A 27,776-nucleotide genomic window follows, 5' to 3' on the forward strand; every position below is an offset into this window, starting at 1 on the left:
TTAATAGATGCTGTAAACACGTCATATAAAATGGCAGCTGCTATACTCTTTTTTTGTATTAGAGTTGGAAATATATATGTTAAAAATTCAAATTCTAGCCTATTTCTATGGCCAAATGAAATGAATTCATGTATAACAAGTGGCAAACTTAAGAATAGAGATAATTTGCTTTCAAAAATGATCTAGTAATAAAATTGCTTATTCTGTAAAAGTATAGTGGATAATTACTTAAGATAGATTATGGATAATCTCGATTATCTCATTTATCAAGAAGTATACGAGAGAAATGAGTTATTAAAATCTTTGATATAGTTATTGGTTAACATTAAATTAGCTTGAACTAATAAATCTATTATTTTCCTCACTGTATTGTCTAGTATGGAATAATAAATCACATTATCCAGCTGTTGGTAGAAGAGAAATTTGGTCAAGAATATTGGAATGATGTAAAGTAAGTACAATACTTAGTAGTTAGCATGGGAGGCAACGTATTCCGAAAAACCGACTCAGTAAAGATAAAATTTTTCATGATCTACTGTATTGTTATAGATCATGAAATAGGTTGATTTTAATTTAAAATGAGTCCTATATCATAATTAATTTATCACTTATCCCGTAGTATGCAACCGATGTTGAATGATATTAAAATAGTAATCTGATACAAGACGGCTTGCTTCATGATAATCTCTTTCCCTATCACATCTTCTAAACCGATATTATCATATCCATATCGACACTAATGAATACTATCATTTTTTAAATTAAGTATGCTCCAAAACAAACAGTTAAGAATTAAGCATAGTAGCTGATTCAGCCATGTTCGTTCATTTGCCCTCTTTTAATCTCGATATCTTTCTTTGATTGAAAGTAATTACCCAATATCAATATTAATCCGATTATCAGATGCGATATTCATTGACCATGAATCGTTAATCCATTAAAATTATGAAATCGATAAAAATTAATCACTGAATAGTTAAAGTATAGAATTTATACGTTCAAATAGACTTGTTTCCTCTTTATTCAAGAAAGACGAAAGATATACAAGTAATAGTTATTCAATATGTTTAAAATTAAATACCACCATTAAAAGAATTTCAAATATGCTAATTATAATTACTGGATCAAATCAACAAAAACAACAAGTATATACAAAAAATATCCGTATCATCATTGAAATTCTTACTCATGAAATATTAGTTTCGCATCAGGAATAGATTGTTATAAATTTCAATAGACAAACTGTAAAAGAAATTAATTAAATATCTAATACAATCTAGTATTCTAATTAAATGCTCTCTATCTTTTAGAATATGATGATTGAGTTATTGCATATTACAACATACCCATTAAAAGTCAGTACATAAGTAGGCTAGTAACTATGCTATTTCGTTTTCTCTATTAATTATGATGTTAATCAACTATACTACCAGTAAAAATACGCAGTTTAATTTTTCAGCCATTTCGAATATTATCATGAATAATGTGGAGTATTCGGTGATGAATGATACTCTAAAATCATATGTATACGGTAAAGTAATATCTTTCAGTAAGTAATATTCTTCGTTATTAAAAATGAAACGACTCAATATCAAACCTTACAAATAGAGACGGCGAAAAAGTATAAAAATAACTTTCATACCTAAAAGTGGCCCATAAAAATTTTATTAGTAAAGTCCTTACAATTTAATATACATAAACTTTATAAGCATCGAAAGCGATTTGATATTGGAAGTACTTTCATTTTACTATATGTAGAAATCAGTTAAAAATAACTCCTGTTAAAATAAGTAGAATTAACAACAAGTTCTTTCTACCTTACACTAAATTTGATTACTATTAGTTAATAACGGTAATTTCCAGCAAGAATTTATTTCGTGGACTATAATAATATTCCTATTTAAAAATTATTATAAAAGTAATTCATGATATTGGAAATCAAATATTCTTGTTAATTAGATGAAAACCCCTGCACATGCTAACCTATTTTTTTATATCGATCAGTACTAGAAGTACAGCACATTAAAGTTTTCCTTGATTAACCGTTGGTAAAACAGATCAAATTGTGTAATCGATACAACTTTTCTGAAACTTTGTTTTGGAGTCAGATTTCCTACAGCTACACAAATCATGATTAATCAACAATTTCCTCTCTACTACTTGAAATAGCAATTATTGAAATTGCGCACGGAAAGATAAAGATAATTAATTAATTGATCATTCTCGACGATAACGATGTAATATCGTCAATATGGCAAAGTTTATATCTTAAAACTAGTTAACAGAATCTATTTTTACTTATTAATATTTAATGCAGGAGTCACAATGAAAACTTAGTTAGTTGCTGGGTAATATCATCCATTATCTGTTTCTTTTTCTAATAGGTGAAGTAGAGAAAATATTTAAGAGTCAGCAAACTATCTATAATTAAATATAGTATTCTTTGATAAGTTAACTCCAAATTCTAAATTTTGTTCTATACTGGCGTTGTACATAAATTTAATTTGAATAATGATACAATATTTCAACAACATTGTAGAAATTTCTACCATTAGAAGTTGAAACTAAAATTAGTATTCTACAATAAATATTATTAGTAAAAATCTTCACTTCAACACATGCGCCCGTATCATGTCAAACGATATAAGCTTTAGTACGGATAATTATATGCTTATTTTAAACCAGTCCTCTTACTAAAATATTTCTCTGTAATTTATTAGACATAAACGATTGATTCAATATACTGACTTTTTATACACAGTCCATCGTTGCTAAGAACAGTGTGCTGTTATGTTATTTTAAAATACTTTCTAGAAAGATATCCTATGTATTATATTGCAGCTCCGTTTTCGATACGTGAAATAGAAGGGTTATCATCTAGTTATAATTGAGATACCTAAATGCTCAATTGTATATACATCCATTTCGATTGTAGATGAGTATTAGTGCACAATTTTTACTGTTAAGATTCCAGTTGTATAAAAAATGTTGCTATTCCATTTAGAGAGATTCTTTATTCGAAATCATTACGAAATATTCATTTTAAAATAGGCCTTTAGCAAATAATTTTCAAAGATTCACTTTGGTTAGAATGATTAAACAATAGAGGTTGCAACTACTCTAACTTGTTTAATTAATACTCAACCCTAGCTACCACTAAGCTATCATGAAAATACTACGAAAAACCTCAATTTCAATCTATTAATACTGTATAAGCTAATATTGCCCTTCAATTGTAAAATCTGTGCATCTCGACTCATGAATAACTTAAAAATTCAATCAACGACAACTGTTTTCACAGATTCCCAATTGGACTAAAATAACTAACAAGAAGAAGCATTAACCCTATAGCTTTCATACTGTATTCAGTCTTACTGATTTATCAAACAATCTAGATCTGTTCATATTAGTTTGCCTTCAAATTATTGTAAGTACGACTATGCCGAATTTATACATTCCAGAGAAATTTATCACCTTAAAGGAGAAAAATTATCTCATATTTCCGATATATTGTCCTGATTGTAATTACATTATTAATATGCTGCGTTTAACCATATCGTATTTAAATTAATAGATAACAACCCTGTCGGAGTTACTAATTAATGTAGCACAAAAACATACCTCCCAGACAATAACTAGTAAACAAAAGTTGAGAAGGGGTCAAGGAAACTATCAATTGGATTTCAAATATAGATCTGGCTAACAGCTTGACTTAATATGACTACAACAATTCATTGCCAGATCTGCACCTTTAATTAAAAAAATGGAAATTATCGAATTAAAATAGGAAGAGATAAATAAGTAAAAATAATTTCTTGTTAAATTATGTCCATTCCCAATTAAATCTATTATCATAAGTCGGCCGAATATTATTTATCCCACTTTCGTTAATCATTCTAATTCCGCATTCAATAATTACTTTCGTAATGCTCAATACCAATATACTTTAAAAAAAATGACTGATTTCGGGAACTACCTCTTGAAATAACTTTCTGAATGAAATGAAAATATAACACGTACAGTAGAATCGAGCATAAATTTACCCTTTAACTTGAAAGGGTTATAGAAAGTTTATTTGATCAATCTGAATCACAACGACTTTATTCACGCGTATGCAGAAAAACACTCATTTATAAAATAATATTAAAGTAAATATTCATATTAAAAATAATTATAGACTATACCCTCTATAGGATCACATCTAACATGACTTACAGTTCAAAAGACTTTATATTGGATTTCGCATTCATTACTTACTGTAATGTAACTTAGTATTGTGATTGTAGACTGTTAGCCATGTGTAGTATAATGTACGGTAGATATTTATCCTAAGAGATATTTGGTAGCTGTAACTATAGACTGTAGTGGTAGAGACGCTATGCTAGAGTACAGATGACTATATACAGTAAGCTGTTGAGTTACTAATATGGCTATAGGTAAAAATAGAACTGTAAATCATATATTAGGATATGGTTAATTCATTGTACTTTGGCTGGTGTGAATAATGTCTACGTAAGTACTGTAGTCGTATCCATATTGGATTAATGATGGTCTGCAGTAGAATAGTCTTACTAAGAATAAGTTAACTATGTGTAAAATAAGGTAAAAGGTTGCCATGCGGATTGTAGCTGCGAATGCTACGGAAAGTATAAAAGCATGTAACTTTAGATTATTCTGTTAGTTCGTTGTAGAAGTCTTTAGAAGTAGTATTCGGCTAGAGTAGAGCTGTGTAGTTAATCTTTGTATAAGATTCAATAAAGCCCTTATTTTTCTAAAATTTGGAATTTCGTGATTGGTATATATCACACTTACATAATATTGCAAAATTCATCATTATAAATGTCTGTTTAATTTCAGCATCAACTTCTGATAAGATTGAATGATAGAACTAGGCTTATAATTGTGATAATAACAGACATTGCGTCAACAAATTAGCTGAAGCAGTCATAACAACAACGCTTGCCTGAATGAAAACTTTAAATTTAATTAAAATAGACCACTGACTGGATTACTTAATCTATAGATTGCTATAAAATATACCGTCGTAAGTGCTAGTTCTAATGTACTCTGTATATAGTTTATATAGTGCTTTAATAAAATTTAAAAATTAAAGCAGCTAACGTCATTAAAAGCAAGTTTGATCCTCAATTAGACTTATTCACTCTCTTCTCCGTTGTCAATTAATCTTTACTTACAACGCCAATTTCCATCAAAGTTTCATTAACTGCCTAGTAAACTAATTATAATATCGCGAAAAAATCAGATTCTACTATTGTAGATAAATGCAACTCTATAGAAACTAAATCTTTTACACTCGTAAAATTTAATTTTAAATTTTACGTAAATATTCTTTTCATTTAAGGTATGTATGCATATGCTATAAATAATAAGATATTTCACTTTGCATAGGGAATAACAATTGCATAGATTATAATCATTACATGAACCACTGCGCTCCATTTTTTTATATTTCTTATACATTGAATGACTATACTCGTATTCAGGCTTGAAATGGTTACATAGTGTTTACTTTCATTGAACGTAAATCTTATTCAATATGAAATATGACATCTTACACTTAAAATAGGATACTTAATCATCATAGCAACCAAATTGATAAGAAAAAGAGTTTGCAACTTGATGTAAAACATTTTTATTGTTGATCTTTAGCTAAAATCTGTTTCCAATAGGAGTCAAATAGATAGAACGTATCATTCAAACTGAACCCAAGGCATTTATAAATCTTTGAGCTATTTCACAATTTATCTCTTGCTATAGAGGTCTTTGAGATGCTGATTTTAATGGAGTTAGGCTTTGCTATCCGTAAAAGATTTTTTATGATAGGCGTTTCTATTCGATTTTCACATAAAACTGAAAATTATTGCCTATCTACGGTTCAATTTTAAATTATTAAGAGAGTTACCGTTTGAATCTATTTGCCTTTTGCAAAATATTCATTTTTATTTATTAAACAGAAAGCATAGTCTAGAAATAGCTTATTCATACGAATCTGGAAAATTCCATTTCAATCTAGTTATACTTTAATTAACTTACAGCGTAAAAACAAATCAATATAATAATATTTGAATTAACTGCCGAATACAGTATAATAACACCAATGATTTAATTATCTGGCGTAGAGAGATCGATATTCGCTGGAATGAAATGGCGATTATGTCCAACTAATGTAGAATTTACAAATTTCCTTCGATTTAAACTCTAATACAGTTTAAACTTACTATCAATATTACCATAATTTTAACTATATACTACGTAACAAAATATGGTAATAGCATGATGATAATCATTTATACTCGTATGCCATAGTATCGCTGAATGCATGAGACTCATAAAATGTCCGGTATATACGTTATTCAATTTTAGTTCATAGGTCCTTTCAATTACCTACGAATAGAATTTGTTAATTTAATAATTAAATTTTAAAAACTCTTCATGATAACAAATATTAGAAATGATCAGTTTCCAATGCAATAGCAGGAACATGGTTGCTATTCCTGCCGTTATATCTCTCTTGCCTTACAAGACAAGAGAAATACTGTAGATGGCAGCCAAATCGTCAGAACTATCATTTGCAATAACGTTATAAGAAATTATAACCCACATGCATGATCTTGTTAATTTTTAAAAGGGCAATTCATGCTATATCTTACTGCCTTCCAATTACTGTTAACAGTTTTCAAATTTACGCGATCATCTAGACCATACTTGAAAATAGCTAGCAGTTTTATAATAATTACTAATAAAAAGCCTGTACGATTAAATACTTTATTAATCGAAAGGAATAGCGAATTGATTAAAGTTCTTCATCTCGTATGATTTATCGTATTATTATAAATTAAAATAATGCAGCAAAGGGTACTTATAATTTCCATGATGCTCATAATTTTTTGTACTCTTGAAATATTTTGCATCTAGTGATTGGAACATACTTTAGATATAGAATTATTCGTCTCGAATTATGTGTAACTTATATTTAGTTAACGATATTACTAAAGAATCCTAAATTTACAATTGAAAGATCTGATTTAATAAGTTCTGGAAGACCTAATTAAATCATTGATTTCTTACGAATTTATATTTAACTATTCCTTATTTTCAATAGCTAGCCTAATTAAACATCAACCTATATTATATTACTACTATAGCATATGAACGGTATATAATATTAGATATTGCTATAACATAAGCCATTGCATCGCAGTACGATTTATTGAGTGCCATATTTTTTCAGGCTATAGAAATAAATAATTATAATTTCGGCACTAGAATAATTTTTAGGTTTTAGGTATAAGCATTATTCCAGTATTATCTACGTATATTGAATAGATCGATATTCATTTCATAAATTTAGGAATCGAGCTGGTGATATTCCCGAAACTTTTATTATGAAGCAAAACTACGACGACAAGATCACCTATGATTTGGTTAGAGCTATTATGGATAAAACAGGTAAAAGCTAATCCTTCTATGGACTGGATTGATTACAATTTATTGATTATCCTTTATGAAATATAATGATATTATTTCACTCTAGCAGTCTAGTGTAGATAGTGCATTCATTGATTCAACTTAAAATTTAGTATTCGATTTTAAACCTTTATTTTACGCGTGCACACATCATATATTAGGTATGAGCATCCATCAAGTTTTTCATGCATTTGGTAACTTTTGGGTTGAATGGACGGAACGCAGTAACTACATTATTATGATGCGAATTATTGGCCCTAATCTGTATGCCTTTCTTAACAATTTGAATGCTTTACATGTTCACTTAAGTATGACATTTTCCAACATGATACCACCGGAATTCTATTGCGAGCGAACTGATAATCCTAATATCTATCGCCTTCATTATCATTCCAATCGTAAACTACTACGTGGCGTGGCATCCGGCATTATTGAACGAGCTGCTGAAGTAATCTTTAATCTCAAATTGGAAATTGAATGTATTTATGATGGCATTGATGAAGACAGGGATACATATCGTAATTATGCTATCTTAGAAATTCGAGAGATTGGTTTAGTCGAAGCTAACAAATGCATTCCTTCTTCAATATCGAAAGAAAATCTTTCACTTTCCCCACAATTTCTAGATCGAAATGACGATAGTTCAGAAGAATTTATAACCGGTGAAATTTTTTGCGATACATTTCCTTTCCATATCATTTTCGATGATGAAATGACAATTCTGAGAACAGGTACTAGTTTATCACGTAAATTACGGCGACTGAGCAGCGTTATCAAGCCAAAAGTAACCGATCTATTCCAATGTTCTACTCCGCCCATTCGATTAAATAAATCGAACATAATGACATATATCAACAACAATTTTACCTTACAACTGAGATCGGATATTACTGATTATTACCTAAACTTGAAAGGCCAAATGATCCGATTAAAGCACGAACGCTTTCTTTTCATTTGCTCACCTGTTGTCGATCGTCTAGCTGATCTTGAAAAGCGAGGTCTATATATTAGCGATTTCCCAATTCATGATCATTCACGTGAATTAATGTTACTCAATGAGCAACGTGTGGCTGAATTTCATGTCCATAAAAGATTAGAAGAAACAACTGCAATGTTGGAAAAGACTTCGACAGCTTTAGCTAAAGAAAAAATTAAAACCGACAACTTGCTTCATTCTATGTTACCCCCTACGGTAGCTGAAAAATTACGAGAAGGTCACGAAGTTGAAGCTGGTGAATATGAATTTGTAACCGTTTTATTTAGTGATATCGTCGGTTTTACCAGTATCTGCAGTCGATGTAAACCAATTGATGTGGTAGAATTCTTGAACAATCTCTATACACGATTTGATCAATTGACCAGCCACTACAAAGTATATAAGGTAGGTTAAAATATCAACGCTATTAATCTTCTTCAACTAACCTGTAGCATGCCAACATCATTACTGAATGTATTGAACTAATAAGTAACAGTCCAAATTAATTGTAAACTGTTCTTTAATTGCCGCCATGATTGAAATGAATTGGTTATAATGAATTAATTAAATATAAAAAATATGAATAGAACAACTTTCAAGTATTTTAAACAAATTAATTAAACTTTCAAGTAGATTAAACTTATTAAAGCCAGTATAGTGTAGTGTTTGAATTTGAATCAGTTTGAAGTAGAATGGAGTAGAGCTGGAGCTAATCGATAATAGAAATAAATTTTTTAATTCTATGTAGGTAGAGACTATTGGCGATGCCTATATGGTTGTCAGTGGTGTTCCAGATGTAACTGATGCACACGCTCAAAATGCTATCGACATGGGTCTAGCCATGATTGAAAAATCTGTTTATGTTTGTTCACCGGCGGATGGTAAACAAATTCAGGTAGTTTTATAATTTCATCATGGTAATTTTATATCATTTTAAGTTTTAGTGCAATTCTTTTAAAATGAAAGAAAATTTATAAATCCGCCGCCGTAGCTTCCTTTGCAAGACGCTGATTTCTGGTTGTAAGCAGAATGCGCACAGTTAAAGAAAACCCATATTTTAGTCTGATCTAGACACAGCGTCTAATTAGGATAAATTATTCAGTCAATTGCATGTCAAGAGTATATAATCTCATTCTTGCATTGTATCCGATGAAGCTATTCCTGACAATTATCTAATGAATACCGTAAAGCTTGTTATAGCTAAGCTGAAGGGTTATCAAACGTAAATAATATTTAAATTTTCTGCAATAGATTCGAATTGGTATCCATTCAGGACCAGTTGTAGCTGGCGTTGTTGGTCATAAAATGCCACGATATTGTCTTTTTGGCGATACTGTTAATACTGCCAGTAGAATGGAAAGCCATGGTGTTCCTGGCACGGTTCACATTAGCAGTGCAACTTACGAGTAAGTGAGTTTCACTTATTGCAATGAAATATGCAATTACTAGATAGATCTGACAGAAGAGATTCTTGCCGTAAATGGTTGCTAGGATATAAATATCAAGTTCAATTTATCTTTAATCTTTTAATGTTAATTACTTATGATGAAATAAGTAATCATTGATAGAATCCAATAGAAGACATCCATAAATTATAAAATTTTGTTAAAACATATCAAGGCATTCTGATTTATTATCGTATTTATCTTGGAAAATTGATCGTGTCTATTATAAATTAAATTAAAATATCCTTGATATGTGAATCTTTCGCTTTCGTATTAAAATAATAATTGAATAGGATAATTAGAAGAGATGCGATCAATTTTTTAATATATATACGAAAATAAATCAGAATGCCTTGACACGTGAATTATAAGCCACTGATATAAAATATGATAAGCAATCGCCTTAATGTGTGAGTTTCTGGCCGTCGTAATAAAAATTATTAGATAGAATCAATGCACAGTAAGATATAAATGTAGTAAATTTACTAAGTAGATACCGTAGTAAATATATTAATACTCACACCAATGATATGAGAGTTTTAAACCAAGGTAAAAAAATACGATAGAATAGTCATTGATTAAGTGTTGTAGTCTATATCAAACACCAGAGATAGTTACGTTAAATCTACTAAATTATAAAATTTATTTAAATAGTAGTTATTTACTATAAGCTTTCAGCTATCCAAAAGACATAGTCGTTATAAAAGTATTAATGCAATAGATACAAACGGTAAATATACTCAAACAGAAATAATTCAGTGTACTTTAGATGTGAGAGTTGTAACGTGCGGTAATTAGATTTGATCAAGATATAAATCTATTCGATATACTCTTAATATATGAATTAGAAATTAATAATCTACCTAGCACATTCTTAACAAAGTAGTCATCCATGATCGATAACGATTTCTTCGTACAGGAGCTAATGGTATTGAATTGTTGTACATGTTACAACTACAGCACTCATAAGCAATAGTAAATAGCTGAAATTTTAAGCTAGTAAATGATTGATAATATAATTTTAATTCATAGTAACAACCTGCTGATTGCCTTATCTATCGTAATAGGCTTGTTAAGGAGTCCGATTATAAGATTCAATTACGTGGAGATATCACTATTAAGGGAAAAGGAATTATGAGAACCTATTTTGTTCTCAGCGGTAATCAGGTTGAAATAAAAGAAGTTGAAACCGTTGTTAATGATACCTCAAATAATCATCGTGGCCAAATTCGTTCCCAGCAATGGCTAATTGTCGAAGAAGACACCAATGATGATGATACACAACCATCACGTAAATTAAATCTTGAACGTATAGCATCGACGCAATGCGATGCTGGTGTTCAAGTCAATCTTGAAGATGAAAATGGTTTAACTATGAATTCCAAAGCGCTAGAGGCAAATCCTCCTAACAATCATGGTAGTAGAAATAATCGTCGTCGCACAATTACTGGAAAGAACAAAGCAAGATCATCAATGTGTTCGCTTCTGTGAAAATGCCTTATCAACATGTTTTATGTGGATTTCTCGATAAAGTTTTGGACATGACTTAATTATATTATAAATTGCAATTTGCTCGATCTTAATTAAAAAAATGAAATGCTAACAATTGTTAATTTATTTCTACTATAACTCGATTCAAATGATATTCTTTAAAGTTTCATGATATCGAAATACTGAATCTTAATCAACCCAATCCTTTACAATCAAGGATGTTAGCATTTATATTACGATTATATCATGATGTTAGAGTATGACCAAATGTTAGCATGTGATGAAGTTCTCATTTTTTCTTAATTATACATATAATTAATTACTAGAAGAATTTGTTATTATTACTATTATTATTATTTCATGCGGCTGACCATCACTTACACGTTGAAATTATTCTAAGATAGGTTCTATACCTGGAAAATGTTAATGAATATCATGAGAGATTTAGGATTACTGCATTATTATAATTATTTTGCTGAAACTAAATTAAGTATTATCTTCTTGTTATTTTAATTATACAATCTCATTTCTACTAATCTATAAGACTAGACCTTCTTTCATTGATTAGGTATCTGTACCTATGAGTGATTCATTTTACATATTATGCAATTACTTCTTACTATAATTATTATCAATCTTTGACTTATTCTAATTATATGTAAGTTTATATGCCATGATATCCAGAAATAATAGTGCAATATTTACAAAATTCTCTATAAAACTATATCATATCCATATACTATCACGCTTCGTTATGCTACGTATTTACTATATGCGTACATCCATAGTTATTTATTTAGCATATCGTATTAGTTTCGTTGAGTAAATCAATGACGTTATTTCTAAGGAGTATTTCAATGCGGATAATTAAACTAACTTTATGAAATTTTCACGAATGAATTTACATTTTATTACAGGCACTTGTCACAATATAAATTGAAATTAATAATGCATACTATTGATAACTATATCTGAAGACAGAGTAGATCGTATCGATCAGATAATAATATCTAACTTGGCATAACTGTTTAATTCAATTTTTCCATATCCTCATCGCAATGTTATCTTAATAAATGATTTATTAGTTATCTTCATAATAGAAAAATTTGTTCTAAATTTACAAATGGTCAGTTCGTATATTGCTAAGCATCTGATCCTTATCGCCACTTTGGTAATCGTTAATTACCCGCATTACACAAAATCTCGTTGTTATAAATACAAGGTGTCGACACTGTTTTACTGTAGATCTCAAATTAAAAAAAAAATAGAGCGATTTCGTAATTCTTATCCGATAAAGATTAATGCGTAAACGCGGTATGGCAACTTTTACCAACCATAATTCTCACTAAATACTGCATAAGAATCATTTCCCTGAACAGGTATACCTTCAGGTACAGTATTATACCATAGAGCGGAATGTCTTGTAAAACAGAATTCGTACCTATTTTCAACGAAATCTCTATGAAAGACATTATGTCGACTTGCAATTAAATGAAGAATGAGGACTTAAGGATCTCGTTTACATCCGTCTACTAAGCATGCAGGGCTGGACATCGTGCAACTCATGCTAAGCATAACTCTTATTATACAATCATAAAGCAGAAATAACTCATGAAGAGATTATGTATTTACTTTATTCTTATCCAATATAAGACATATAACAAGACGGCAATTTTCCTATTCGTTTTTAGTTACTAAATATAACTTCAATACAAATTAGCATGATTAAGTACTGGTAATTGAAACCAATTCCCAGTACTAAAGTATTTGTGTATAGAAATTTATGAGTTAAATTCCGTCTTTATAAGGTGCACGATTACAGCTTATTCAACTACTGCGGAACATAATTACAGTAATTTGCTGCTTATATTATATTATTGTGACCCTAATGTTAACCTGTCGAACTGGTATTCACCAAGACCTTGCCCGACACGTTTAAGCTGTGCAACATAATCAGCTATTTCCTTGATGGCTGTGACTTGTTCTTGTAGATAGTTTCCTTCCAAAAAGTCACATAACTAGATGGAGATAAAAAGTTCATGTCGATATCAGTAACGGTGCAGTATAAATAAAGCAAATAGATTGTACTAAAGACGACACTATTCGTAGCATTTGGCAAGAGTAGGTTACGAAGATAGTATGGGCTAAGAATTAGCCCACATAGCACTAGTACAAGTCAATAGGATTACTACATATAAGCTACTTTTGAGCGGATAAAATAAATTTACAGTTAACGGTAAGGGACATTAAGTAATATACAGTAGTAAATAGTAACATTTAAGCCTAAATTCAACGGAAAACAACAAGGCATCAATATTATTCAGTAATCGTAGTTTGTTCTAGTGACTTGTAGCTAAAATCTTGTGTTGTAGTCATTAACGGTATTAAATTACGCGTATAGATTAAATGAAACTGTTTAGTCCATACGCGATCGTACTAAAGGATCTAGCGTTATACATGTAGGTGTATCACTAAGAAAGATTTATTGACTGTATTCAGTATACTGTACTTTCTTACTGGACTGCACGACAATTGCACATTTCGTGTACAATATTTACATCAGCACACGAATGATATTGGTCTTCTTAGTCGACGTCAATGTTTACATGATCCTATATGATATTATACTTGTCTTTCACATACAGACTGAGCGCAACGACATTGCATTAGGAGAATGAATTAGAGAGTTCCATCCGTGCAAGGGTAATGATATACTGTATATCTACGTTGATATTCAATGTTGATTATTTACAGGTTCATACATTTCATGATGTCACTAGGTGAACCAACAGATTGGCCAAGTAAATAAATAACCACACAGCATAACGCATACAATCATAACGATATGCTCGTGCTATTGTAGAGTACAGTACTTGATTTTGTGACAATCAACCAATGTTACGAATGAGAACGTTAGTAATCAATTTTTACAAGTTTGATGGTCAGTACTAGAATTGACACAATATCTGTGATGATATCATCACTGTTATTACAATAGTATGAGGTCATTTACCTGTGAATCATTATGGCGCTCAGCAACACTATGTAAATCAAGTAAAGCCTGGTTGACGTATTTCTCTAAGGCGAGAGCAGCAGACATGGCATCCGAGCATGAACCCCATTCGTCACGTTCAGGTCTCTTGATATCTTGCAAGACTATACGTCCACCACGGGTATTTTGTAGTTCAAGCAATTTCTCGGCATGTTCTCTCTCCTCATACGAGGCTTTCTTGAAGTATTTGTGAAAGTTGGGCAGGCTCACATCGTCACGGTCGAAGTAGTACGCCTGAAAACATGTGAGTATACCGTAAAAGCCGTTAGCATAAAAATCTTTTTCCCAAATTGTTTACGCTCAGGATATAATAATTCTATTCTATACTAGAAGTGAATTATATATTATCTACAGTACTGTACTGTACTGTATAGAGAAGGCATCTCCAACGAGTGTGTCGATCATCAAAGAAAGGAAGAAAATTTATCGCAAGTCTGGATAGGAAAAAAGTGATTTTAGACTCTACATCCAGATTCTAAAGCCATCTAATACAGCTTGAATAGTAGTTATCGCTAACTTTATGTGGGATATTCATGTTGATGCAGTTTTCATATTGATATAGTAAAGTACTGTAAAGGATGGAAACAAGGCGTGGGGTATTTCATCATACCGGGCTAGTGTATTCGCTGAGTCACCTTCAAGACTGCTGTACTATAGTGTAAAGTAGTACACGGTGGCCGGTTGGCAGCACAGTAGGGAATAGTGTATTGGGACGAAGGGTGCCAGGCAGAAAACAGCGGTACCTCCTCTTGTACAAGCGTAGTATGCATCTAAGGCTGACTAAAATATGAATTCTACTGAGAGATTGGAGGATTTCATTTCGCTTCTGCTGCATAGAAAAGTTAAGTCAGTTCGCTTCAGCATTCAACATAGAGGACTGAATTAAAATTGAGTTTGTGTTGGGTTCGTTTTTTGGATACTGTACCTGTATAAAATGAGCGCATTCCATATATACTGTGCAATGCGCGAAATTTTAGTACTAAACCGGTATTTTCCGGGGTCCCATTAGTTTTTCTACACACTGTATTATGTTGGCAAGATTTTCAAGTCAGATATTCTCTTTTACTTACGGTTAGAATAATGTAGTACTTAATTACTGGGATCAACATGGATATACGACTGCTATTATAACTGGACTCGTTAGAACAGTGCCGGCATTGAAACAAAATATTTTTTTGGCCCTTGAATAGTAGGATGTCCAGCCTGGGTTTTCTTGATAACATGATTATACTAAATAAGCTTCTGATATTCAGTAGAGCATAACGAATAAACAGATGTAACATTGAACTACAGTGTAGGCAGTATCAATCTACATAGCAGCCAAGTAGGGCAGTGAAAAACGCATGGATAGTCTAACACGGCGCGCACTCCATCGACCGATCGGAAAAGACCTAAAGCAAATCAGTCTGTTTCTTCATTTAATTTGTGTTACCTACCATGGAGAGATAGACATAACTTGCGTATAATTCCAAGTTAATTTGCTTGTTTACACCAGCTTCACAATCTTCGTGATAATTTTGCCTTGCATTGGACGCCATTCTGTACTTTTAATAGCAATGGGAGTTCAGAGAAATGATGAAAAACCTTCAGTCAAAATGAATCGCAAAACGATTGATACTCTTTAATCGAACCGAATGCTTTCAAAAGAATGATTAGTACCGTAGAAGTCCATCCACTCATTTTATACGTTTGTTCAAGATGGAGTAAACAATACGCTGTATTAATGGTACAGTACCGTACAGTACAAAACTACGATAGTGTACAGTACAGTACAGTGCACTGTAGCCTCGCTATACTGTACCGTACACTTGCACGATACACTGTACTGTACTGTATTGGACTGGACTACTGTACAGTATACAGTACAGTCCAGTAATACTGTAATGGGGTAAACAACTGCCTGATCGACTGATGTCATCAAGTTGGTACGTCACGCGCATGTCAAAGCAGGTTCTGATTGGCTACTCTATTGACTGATGTCATGCAGGTTTACAACGCAAAAAGAGAATTTCTCGAAGTTTAGAAATCCTGTACAGTACAGTACATTACACTGTGCACTCCGTGGACAGTGCAAAGTACTGTACTCTACTAAAGTCAACCCGAAACCCGATTGAAACCTGGCATTCGCGTTAACAATTGCTGTGGCGATAGAGCGTTTGTACTGTACACTGTACAGTATAGCGATTGCACTCAATGAGACGGACGGACTTTTCTGACCAAATGAGTCCGCAAATATCGAAAAATGACGACTGTCCTTTTACAGAAGGAAAAGATCTTTCATGTCTGTGTTTTAAATCGCTGGCAATAATTTAAATAGCGCCTACGATCTTCTATACTGTAACTCTTTTCCAATCAACAGTATTATCAGACTCGGGATTCGCGTTAAGAATTGCTGTGACAATAGAGCGTTTGTATAGCGATTGCACTCAATGAGACGGACGGACTTTTCTGACCAAATGAGTCCGCAAATATCGAAAAATGACGACTGTCCTCTTACAGAAGGAAAAGATCTTTCATGTCTGTGTTCTAAATCGCTGGCAATAATTTAAATAGCGCCTACGATCTTCTATGCTATAACTCTTTTCCAATCAATAGTAATATCGGACTCCTACAATTTTTAGAGACTTTAATATTATTTTCGTACTGCTTCGTCATCGTATTGGAAAATCAATGAAAATTGGTTGTACTGTACAGTATAAGCTAAGTAGTCACTTTTTTTTTACCTACTGTACTGTAGTCATAGAGTACTGTAGACATCAATAACCGTAACAGATATATCGCAATGGCACATTGCTTACTACTTTGTTGCAATCTTGACTTAAATTCAATATACTGTATAACTGTAGGAGTCGGGATATTGCTCTTGATCCCAATTGGTAACAGACAAGATTCAATGGAATATTATTACTGTTCTTAATTTAGAAGATATCAGTCAATTCCGACCGTCTGCATACTAAGGTACTACCATAACGTAGTGTTGGCAAAATATTTTGGCAAGATGAGACCTAAAATATCTGTCCGTCCAAGAGCAATCAATCCAAGCCTTCATGTTCTATTCTTTTTAGATATTTTGAATACAAAATAGAACATATTTACTTAATATTATATCATATTTCATACTGTACAGTATGTACCATTATTGTAGAGTGTAGTAAATATGTTTACTGTCCATAGTTCGTGTTTCGCACTGTTGTTCTACAATCAGTTATTAAACTGTCAAAATGATCCATGGCTTCATTGAAGTGCACTGATTTACAGTAATACAGTAGTGCATGATTCAACGATTGCTAGCACTTTATTTTGAAATAGGCAAACTCCGTTTCAGCAATATATATTAAACGTTTTCAATTTTTTAATTTATTGACAATACCTTCATGTCATTCCTCAATTACATTTGATTCTCATTACATTTTTATCACAAATACATCACATGTCAACTTTCTTTAGTTTTTAACAGTTCTACTACAGTAGTCACAAATCTTCCAACGAAGAAAGTTCAGTTATATTATTATCCCCTGGTTCTACGTGCAGCGTACAAGTAGATTACTGTACAGAGAAAACCTGTGCAAAGTAGTGGGCTAGATATCCAAGGTACGTCATGCATGCTACATAACACAAAAGACTACATGAACCTAAAGCCTTGCTTGCCCCCATTTTAAGAAAATGATGCAACCTTCTCGATAAAATCAGCTAATTTGACGTCTTTTTCGGACAGACCACCACAATCGTGTGTACTCAGTGTAATTTGGACCTTGTTATAAACATTAAACCATTCTGGATGGTGATCCATTTTTTCAGCTTGTAAAGCTACTCTGCTCATAAATCCAAAAGCCTGATTGAAATTTTTAAACAAAAATTCTTTATAGATGGCATCTCTTCCTTCAACCTCTGTCCAACCAGTACTCTGGAGTGGCTTCAAGGAATCGATTCGTTCCTGACCTTCTAATTTCATACTTCTTGTCCTAATGGTCCGAAATGCTAAGGCTGAAGTCGAAATGGCAAACTTGTCAATCGAGTAAAACAAGAAAGACGCTAATGCTGATCAATATTGACTACTAATACTGACCTTAGTGTACACTACAGTAATAAGGTCCCTTAATTAATTGGGTATTTGGGGATATTGTACGGTACGGTATAGTAGTTTGTATCGTAAACTACCGTAAAAAGTATTGTAGTTACTGAAAACTGAGAATTTCCGTTGGGTGCGAAGTAGTAACTGCAATAAGCAGAAGGCATGTCGTTTTCAAGTTATGGAGCTAATCATTAGCGTACATTATCCTTATTGAGATGATATTATGTTATTAATAGACTATCATGAATACTTACTGAGTAGCTGATACTGTTGGATCTTGCAAAGCCAACTTCTACCGCGTATCCGTGTAACAAGAGAGATTGGCATAGCGTAGGACTGATGTTGAAATCACTTTTACCTCACTGGACTACCTCGAACTACAGTACTACAGTATACTAGAAGAAGGAGTTATTCAAGTACAGTACTGTACTATACATACAGTATAACAGACTGGACTCTACAGTGTACAGTATCTTGCATGCATGAGCTACAGTACTAAAAGAAAACCTGGACAGTACTGTAGACTGATCACTCCCTCCGACAGACGGACTTTTCTTACCAAAGGAGGCCGTCAATATCCAATAATGGTTACTTAGTATGGAGCTTCCGTGCCTGTTTGCTAAATCACTGGTACTAATTTTAATCACATCGACGATCTTATAAAACTGTTTCCAAGCAGAACTGAGTAGCAGATAATAACATTCAATGTAATATTACTTCATTTAGAAAAAATCAGTCCGTTTAAAATCGATCATCTCCATACTAAAGTACTGTACTGTTATAACCAGGTGTTTGGCACAATATTTTAACCACATTCGGCCAACAGTGTCTGTCCGTCCAAGGAGTGATGAGTCGAGATCTTCGGCTAATAGTCTAGGACTCGACGACTTACCGCATACTCAGTATGGGATTGGGACGGGACGATACCGGATTTGAACGCTTTTGACGACGTGTCCAATTTCCTCTCTCCTACTTAGTGTTCTATATCCAGCGTAGACATACAGTAAAAATCAACGACTACCAGAAGCAAGACAGTATCTGGATAGTAGATCGGTAGATTAATAGTCACGAGTCTCAATTTTGAGGTATAATACTGTATGTAGGACTAAGTCAACGTCTTCTTTTCATTCAACATTATTGTGCTACCATAGCAAGATTGAAACAATGTCTATTGAATCGACTTGATGAGCAAGAGATAATAATGATAGAATGAGATAATGCAGCATGAAATCCGCTTCTGTATTCCAACTTTAATTATATTTGTAGTTGCTTTAGTTCATATTTCTAATAGTAAAGTAATCCATGGGGTAATTCCTGTTGACGATTCTAAATTTCCCTATCCGAAAGATTTGACCTTTTTCTGCGGCAAGCTGGGTAAGGCATTTTTTTGTGGTACAGTAGCGAGCAGTCTTGTTAACAGGTGTAGCTTTGTATGCGATTTTTTTCCATCCATGAGTAACTTACGATGATGATATATAGCGTTCAAGAATGCTACTAATGATGATTCCTGTCAGTCGATCAGGCAACTAACTGTTGACAGAGTACAAATGCTCATCTTGCAATCTGATACGATAGTGATGCATAGCTAAAGTAATTTACTTTTGCATTTGTACAACGTCATCACTTGACTTTGTTTAAATCGTTCTGCCTCTCGCCTCTCTATACAGTAACTGTGCTACAGTTAGTACGATTAAACCGTAACGTTGGCAACTTATCGGATATGCTTACAGCTTTGAATACAGTTGCCCACCAATCATCCAGCAATGGATGGCGGAAACATAACCCCCCCCCAAAAAAAAATAGAAAATCCTCATAAATAGCTCCTATTTCATTGATTCTGACAAGACCGTATAGTGTGCATGTTCAGCTTCAATCAATGATAAATCATGACTAAACAGTACGTGTATAATGAATTCATTTTCAACGAATGATAGATAGATGAAGTGCATATCCTCAATCATCAAGTTTATTCAGTCAGTAGAGCAATTTCACTTCTACGCTTACACGATGGAATAGTTATGCCAACTCATATTCTGTAGCTAAGATCTTTGTTGGAGTTCGATGGGATACGCGAACAAACGAGTATGGTCACTAATTCACTATGATGCTATTTTTTAACGTACTCTACGCACTACCATGGACCTGTACGGTAGCTCTAAAAGTCCATGGTACTACAGATCCTACGCATACGACAGATTGATCGAAACTAGTCTTGAACATCAATAATATTTTAGACAATAAAATGCAGCAAAATTAAGGCATACGAGTATTTGGCATTGCACGAGCTCTCTCACTATGCATATGCCAACTAAATACCGCTGGTACTCCTTGGATACTATCGCCAAATGCTAACAATGACACTCGACTCTTTGATGCGCTGTACTTGCTTGATCATCACTAATACTGATTGTGTTGGATGTTTAGAATAACTAGCTTACTGCTATTCATACAACAGTAATGAAATAGATGCGAGCAGTAGATATAACAATTTCACATTGCGTAGTCATCATATTCATTTTAAAATACTGCCTACAATACATAAACGGATATACCAAATTGATTTTCTTATCACTTTATGTTTCCATACTGGAGATATCGTACTAGGATTGCAAATCCATAAATATTCTCTGTACTCCACCTTTTTCAAATCGTTTCTAATTTATTCTTTCTTAGGATCGATGATGACAATCCAATTAAATTTTACTCGCAAAGTAGTTTGTAGCCAATGCAAAATTTATTTACTTACTATTGATAATTGGAAAAAGTTGCAAGCCGGCATCCATTATAATGATAAATCGGAACAAGAGAAATCGTGTCAAAATATCTTGCGGACTGCTCATCTTTATGGTAAGAGGCCTATACAGTGCGCCGTAATTTCGTGCAATATCTAATAGATGATCCTAGATTATCGCAAATTATATGTTTAATCAATTTATGACTATATTTTATTTCGATATAGTATTTCAAAGTGTATATGCCAATATTTAAGAGTACAACTGGTTTATTGCTGAGATATTGGATTTCCAAAAGTGATTGTTTACCTTATTACTAGTAATACAGTGTATTTATCATCGCCATATAAAAGAATATTTTTCTCACAACTGGTATGAATTACGATACCAGTTGAACAATGTAGCAGTTAAAGTCATTTATAGGATAATCGACTGCACCGTTCGCCAAGTATACTTTATATGCATCCACTCCTTGATGATAGAAATAGGAAAAATATTTTCGTTATGACGGGCATCTTTGTGCAAAAGAAATTTATAACATTTAATTCGGCTTTATTCGATATCTCTTGCAGAATCTGGATGATATTTATAACTAATAACACATCTACTTCTCTTTACATACTATAAACCTTGCTTTGAGAACAATATTCGTATTTATTTGAAGCATAAACGTAAATGTATATTTAAATAGTGTCCAGTATATGATTGGACTCATAATTAGTAATAATTGTAGTTATAGGGTAATAAACTCAGATGGATTCACCCTCTATAGCTCTAGTTGCATAATCTATTCATATAACAGTACTTCTCTAGTATTATTCATAATATAGCAGTGTTATACGCATATACTCGTGTATTAATAATTGCTAGGATAACAGTTAAAAAAATAGGATGTACAGATTGTTGTTATATTCTTATGGACTACATAAGCGTAAATGGAAGATCACTGTTCTAATTTACAATGCAACTATCTCAAAACCCATGTTTTATGCCTTTGTTATATGAAATGGATGATTTATTAATTACGTCAGTGATTCATTGTAACTAGACGCTACTTTTTAGTGGATATTATAGAGAATTCCTTGTCTCAATCTGTCATTACCTCCGCTACTCTGAATGACGAACAGTATTCATGTTGGTATCTTGTCTATGCAAATCGTGCAACGTGCAATAGCATGTCCACGCCAGCGGAATCAATCACTCATCAAATAAATTATGTACTAACTCTTCAAAACGAAGCTATTGATAACAACACAATAACTCATTTCAGCGCTGAAGAAGAAGGTAATAACTTAAAATCCTTCACTTATAAAATAAGCAGAGTATCTTTAATTAAATTGAGATTTAATAATAATTTCATCAAACAGGGCTCATTTGCTACCTCCAGTATGGTAATACTATCTCTTTGAATGATTGATTAGTACCTTATATAATTGCTATTAGGTATTCTCCTATTTTATCAACGTTTTACGTTCGTGCACTTTTTCGTAATGTGTCTTATGGCAAATTCAGTCGTACAAGTTATTAGCAAGGCTGGACCGATGCATCAGGTATTATTTGGGTTATAAATGAGTTCAATATTGAACTATTTTTATTCAATTACTTTATTATATCCAAGTTAAATAATCAATTCGGATATGTTCTAATAGGCTATGGTACAGCTAGCATTTGCAGAAGTATTTCTATTTCTCAGCTTAATCCTTGCTACCTTTCACCTTCTGCAGTATGTATAACCGTGCTATAATAAATTACTCAAAGTTAAATACCAATTTTGAAAATTAAATAACATTCGTAAAAATCTGGACTTTTATTACAGATACTCTTCAAATGGCATGGGTATGCCAATAATGTTGTTCTTATCCAATTGTGAGTACAATTTATGCTATCTCGTTTACCTATCGAGTCGATTTCCTGTTAATTGTTTAAGCCTATTAAGAATATCACATGATACAGTCAGTACTGGTATCAATGGTCTAATAAACATTGGTTATTTAAACGACAGGTTTCGCTTTGGCATCGCGTTTCTATATGTTTCGAATGCTTTGTGGAACGTCGTTTGCGTTACTACGTGGAAATACATTCCTTAAACCAAGCCGTGAAAATTGGGCTTTAACTATTGCCATATCGTCGGTTTTTGCAGAGGTTATTTCTTTTGCAATAGCAGATCTGCTGATCATTGTATTATCGATAATTTTAATCGATCTTTTTAATTCGGACTATTTTGTAGGAGATAGTAATCTGGTATAAGTTGTTTTATGATGAACTTCATCGCTCCCTGATATGCTATTTTAGTCTTGGGACGCAGCCTTTAATCTTATTCAGACTTGTGGCTTTTGGTATTATCTGCTATAAATTGAGCGAAATGATATCAGAAGCGCGTGGAGCTCTGAAAAGGGAATTCTATGTTAGATTTTCTATGGTTAGTTTTCTTTCGTATTAAATCACCATTGATGTCTCCATAGTAATTATGACTATAATATATCTTTTAATTTTATTTATAATTTATCGCATGATATCTAATTTATAACAATCGTATTACTCGATAGTGCTTGTTTAATTCCTTCTACGCTGTTTTAAATTTTTTAGATCTAGTTTGCTTTAGCATTTCTTATTTGTTTTGGATTATTTTTCAGTGTTGCATATTGTGGCTTCTTGCACCTGTTGTATTCTCGTGCTTGGCAAGCTTCTTTTGCCGACAGTACTTTGGAATAGCCGTAAGTATCTGCTGTAGAATGCATGCCCATTTATGCAATTGCTTATGAGATTCCGATATATGACATAATTTAAGCTGTTTATACCCTTTAAACCCTTTTACTGACTAAGTTACGACTGTAACAACTTTATTTTTACAGCTGCTTGCTGATGGAACGTTACTGTTGCAATTTTGTGCTTCCTTTCTGATGTATCGATTGATTATGTCAAGAAGCCTATATTGGGAAGTTTCAGCACTATCAGCTAGTATACTACCAACTAGGATTGGTTCAATCCACAGATAGATTGTAAATTTTAATATCGAACATGTACATAACCATTGCAACGTCAAAGATTGCTTGAAGTTCAAAATTTTAGGTTCTAAAGAGCGTATTTGTATTGCCATGTCATTTCAATATACTTGGTTGGTAAATACCACAAATATCGCATCAAATTATTTACGCCATTTAAAGTGTACTACCATCAGATACTTTACGCCTCACTATATAGCTGATTTATTGAATAATGTTAATCGATATATCGTGTTTCTAAATATGTATATTACGAATAAACGTATATTCAACTATCTGTCAATTGCGGTACAATTATCGAATTGTACTACGTCTACTGGAAACTAATTGTCCGTTTGAATACATTTATTAATCTGAAGGGCTAAAATATTTTATCATCATTGATATTGTCAAAGAACGTTTCTATAATTCGCGAATGGAATTTAAATTCTATTTTTATCCTTTCAATTGATTGATTATATGATACTATAATTGGCTTTATTAGTACTAGCTTAACGTCCTGTCGCTTCGCTGACAGAAATACTACGGTCTTTTCAACTCTGAAATGGAATGATTGAAATTGTTTGATGAAATCAGTCAGTGGTGCTATATATTAGCTCTTTACGATGGACAACCTATGTTTGAATATAGTGTAATTGACGGCGATAAATCAGACACCATGATTATTTGAGATGGTGCATCAGATGAAGCTATCCAATTGACTTTACACTTATGATCAATCACCACAGGAGCAGGATATTCACATTCTTCATCTTCATTTTCATCGCTACCATCACTTAGTAAATCCCAAAGCATAAGTTTACCGTCATTGCCTGCGCTTACAAGGTAGTTTGTAGATTGCCACCTGGTAAAGTGAGATTGATTAGCACATAGCGAATGGCCACTTAAACATTGCGTGTGAACTAATTCATCTTCCTCATAATCAGTTTCAAATACATAAATGTTACTATCATTAGTTGCACATGCAATTCGATTAGAATTCCATGCGACGTCAAGATGATGAATAAATGGTGGATTGACCATCGTCGCATGATTTGATTCCGATGGACTTATATCGTTAATGTTGATCGTTTGCAAAACCGTAGGATTTTCTTCACTATCGATGTCGTAGTAATTCAATTTACAATCCATACCAGCCGAGATCAACTTGAAGGGCTGATTTGGTAAGAATTGAACGCACGAACAAATGCTATCATGGCAGCATTTATCCATATAAACAGCTCCATTTCGTAAATCGATAACGACAATAAATCCAGCATCGTCACAAGCAGCTAAATGAGATTCCGTGCAATTTACAGCGATTTGATTAATTTCCTCTTTATTGTAATCGAAAGAGCTGCATAAAGGATTCTGTTGACGTAAGTCATACTTGAAGATTCGTCGGTCATCATTGCAATATAAGACATGCTGGCTTCCATTGGCAAAAATAACGCTATTGCATCCATAATCTGATTGATCTTCTACCCAATTAGGAGGAGGCAAGGTTCGAATTGTTTGTTTGTTGGATAGCTCCAGCACATCGACGACTCCATGATCGATCCCACATGCAACAGTGCCACCTTGGCTGATATCAACGGACAAGATTGAATTATCAGCTTTTGCCGATGATGGATGATACCTTTCAACTTGCATACTGTCTTTTAAAAGTATTTGACAGGCTTAAGGATGATGTTGCATTTAATTTACTCGTATGCTTGGCTGTTTACAATACATTAATGTGGTGGGCCAACAAGCCGCAACTGGTGTGATGGCTGGGCCTGCAGATTCCTTGTTTGCTTTGAATTACTAAATACAGCAGCACTATTTTGATACCTCTTAATTACACTGCCGTATACTACGTTAGTTAGGAACAGATGTCCTGTTAGCGACACAGCGTAGCTTTGTCAAGACTTATCCTACTATACTATACTATGAGTATGTCAGTCTACTTATACTGTGTACAATATAGTATATATTCTAGTTGGTTTGCAGTAACTTGGCTCAATATTGCGACTATACTCCCTTTAACACGACAAATAGTTTTGCAGAAGCTGAGGAAAGACTTGAAACTGCAGTAAAAGTTCCTTTGACTTGATGAGTTGACAACACAGAGACAAAATCAATTGTAGTGATCATAATACTACGGTGTCCATCATCATCGATGGCGAGGTCTATCTAGAAAGTAGAAAGGAACAGATAGATTTGAACTCGTTGGAATTATTCGAGGCATAATACAGTCTTGCTAGCTAATCAGCGTGTAGATTAGCCATTTTATGATGGATGGCAGTAGGCTAAATTGTGTATGATGGATGCAGCATTGGTAGAAGCCGTACTGTGCCTAATTGTAGCAAGTATCATAATGCAGTCTCGTTAGCTAATCAGCATATGGGTTTTTATGATGGCAGTGGGCTAAATTATGCATGATGCATGCAGCATTGGTAGAAGCCGTACTATGCCTAATTGTAGCATGTATTAACCTGACAAATAGTTTTGCAAAAGCTGAGGAAAGACTTGAAACTGTAATAAAAGTTCCTTTGACTTTCTGACTTGACAACACAGAGACAAAATCAATTGTAGAGATCATAATACTGCGGTGTCCATCATCATCGATGGCGAGGTCTATCTAGAAAGTAGAAAGGAACAGATAGATTTGAACTCGTTGGAATTATTCGAGGCATAATACAGTCTTGTTAGCTAATCAGCATGTAGATTAGCCATTTTATGATGGATGGCAGCGGGCTAAATTATGCATGATGTATGCAGCATTGGTAGAAGCCGTACTGTGCCTAATTGTAGCATGTATTAACCTGACAAATAGTTTTGCAAAAGCTGAGGAAAGACTTGAAACTGTAATAAAAGTTCCTTTGACTTTCTGACTTGACAACACAGAGACAAAATCAATTGTAGAGATCATAATACTGCGGTGTCCATCATCATCGATGGCGAGGTCTATCTAGAAAGTAGAAAGGAACAGATAGATTTGAACTCGTTGGAATTATTCGAGGCATAATACAGTCTTGTTAGCTAATCAGCATGTAGATTAGCCATTTTATGATGGATGGCAGCGGGCTAAATTATGCATGATGCATGCAGCATTGGTAGAAGCCGTACTATGCCTAATTGTAGCATGTATTAACCTGACAAATAGTTTTGCAAAAGCTGAGGAAAGACTTGAAACTGTAATAAAAGTTCCTTTGACTTTCTGACTTGACAACACAGAGACAAAATCAATTGTAGTGATCATAATACTACGGTATCCATCATCATCGATGGCGAGATCTATCTAGAAAGTAGAAAGGAACAGATAGATTTGGACTCGTTGGAATTATTCGAGGCATAATACAGTCTTGTTAGCTAATCAGCATGTGGATTAGCCATTTTATGATGGATGGCAGCGGGCTAAATTATGCATGATGTATGCAGCATTGGTAGAAGCCGTACTGTGCCTAATTGTAGCATGTAGTAGTGACATTAGTTTTGCTTAGCAATACCAAGTTGTAAGAATGGGTCAATCGTTTGCCTAAGAAATCACTTTCTTT

General features: G+C 33.0%; 5 protein-coding genes across 5 annotated transcripts; 2 read left to right on the forward strand and 3 right to left on the reverse strand.

The window, feature by feature from the left end:
* Window positions 1-377: 377 nt before the first annotated feature.
* Window positions 378-11,400, forward strand: TRIADDRAFT_24043 (uncharacterized protein; the record flags this gene model as incomplete). Its single annotated transcript, XM_002111643.1, has 6 exons — window positions 378-451; window positions 7,373-7,470; window positions 7,650-8,869; window positions 9,213-9,359; window positions 9,716-9,870; window positions 10,977-11,400. Coding segments are annotated over 6 exons (2,118 nt in total), but the record flags the coding sequence as incomplete, so codon positions are not given.
* A 1,666-nt stretch (window positions 11,401-13,066) lies between these two features.
* On the reverse strand, window positions 13,067-16,044 carry TRIADDRAFT_37648 (expressed hypothetical protein). Its single transcript, XM_002112140.1, has 3 exons — window positions 15,889-16,044; window positions 14,414-14,686; window positions 13,067-13,418 (listed from the first exon to the last, which is right to left on the reverse strand). Exons 1-3 carry the CDS (start codon window positions 15,988-15,990, stop codon window positions 13,275-13,277), a joined length of 519 nt encoding a protein of 172 aa, XP_002112176.1. The 5' UTR covers window positions 15,991-16,044; the 3' UTR covers window positions 13,067-13,274.
* Window positions 16,045-17,946: 1,902 nt separating this feature from the next.
* TRIADDRAFT_63912 (uncharacterized protein) lies at window positions 17,947-18,851 on the reverse strand (the record flags this gene model as incomplete). Its single annotated transcript, XM_002112141.1, has 2 exons — window positions 17,947-18,436; window positions 18,779-18,851. The coding sequence occupies 2 exons, from the start codon at window positions 18,849-18,851 to the stop codon at window positions 18,108-18,110; spliced, it is 402 nt and encodes a 133-aa protein (XP_002112177.1). The 3' UTR covers window positions 17,947-18,107.
* Window positions 18,852-19,741: 890 nt separating this feature from the next.
* On the forward strand, window positions 19,742-24,252 carry TRIADDRAFT_55955 (uncharacterized protein; the record flags this gene model as incomplete). Its single annotated transcript, XM_002111644.1, has 10 exons — window positions 19,742-19,898; window positions 21,198-21,371; window positions 22,319-22,540; window positions 22,700-22,806; window positions 22,906-22,979; window positions 23,073-23,122; window positions 23,259-23,398; window positions 23,484-23,675; window positions 23,890-23,970; window positions 24,109-24,252. 10 exons carry the CDS (start codon window positions 19,742-19,744, stop codon window positions 24,250-24,252), a joined length of 1,341 nt encoding a protein of 446 aa, XP_002111680.1.
* Window positions 24,253-24,858: 606 nt separating this feature from the next.
* TRIADDRAFT_55956 (uncharacterized protein) lies at window positions 24,859-25,890 on the reverse strand (the record flags this gene model as incomplete). Its single annotated transcript, XM_002112142.1, has 1 exon — window positions 24,859-25,890. The coding sequence occupies one exon, from the start codon at window positions 25,888-25,890 to the stop codon at window positions 24,859-24,861; it is 1,032 nt and encodes a 343-aa protein (XP_002112178.1).
* Window positions 25,891-27,776: the final 1,886 nt, after the last annotated feature.

The sequence above is a fragment of the Trichoplax adhaerens genome, genomic scaffold (assembly GCF_000150275.1).
Source record: "Trichoplax adhaerens TRIADscaffold_4 genomic scaffold, whole genome shotgun sequence".
NCBI lineage: Eukaryota > Metazoa > Placozoa > Uniplacotomia > Trichoplacea > Trichoplacidae > Trichoplax > Trichoplax adhaerens.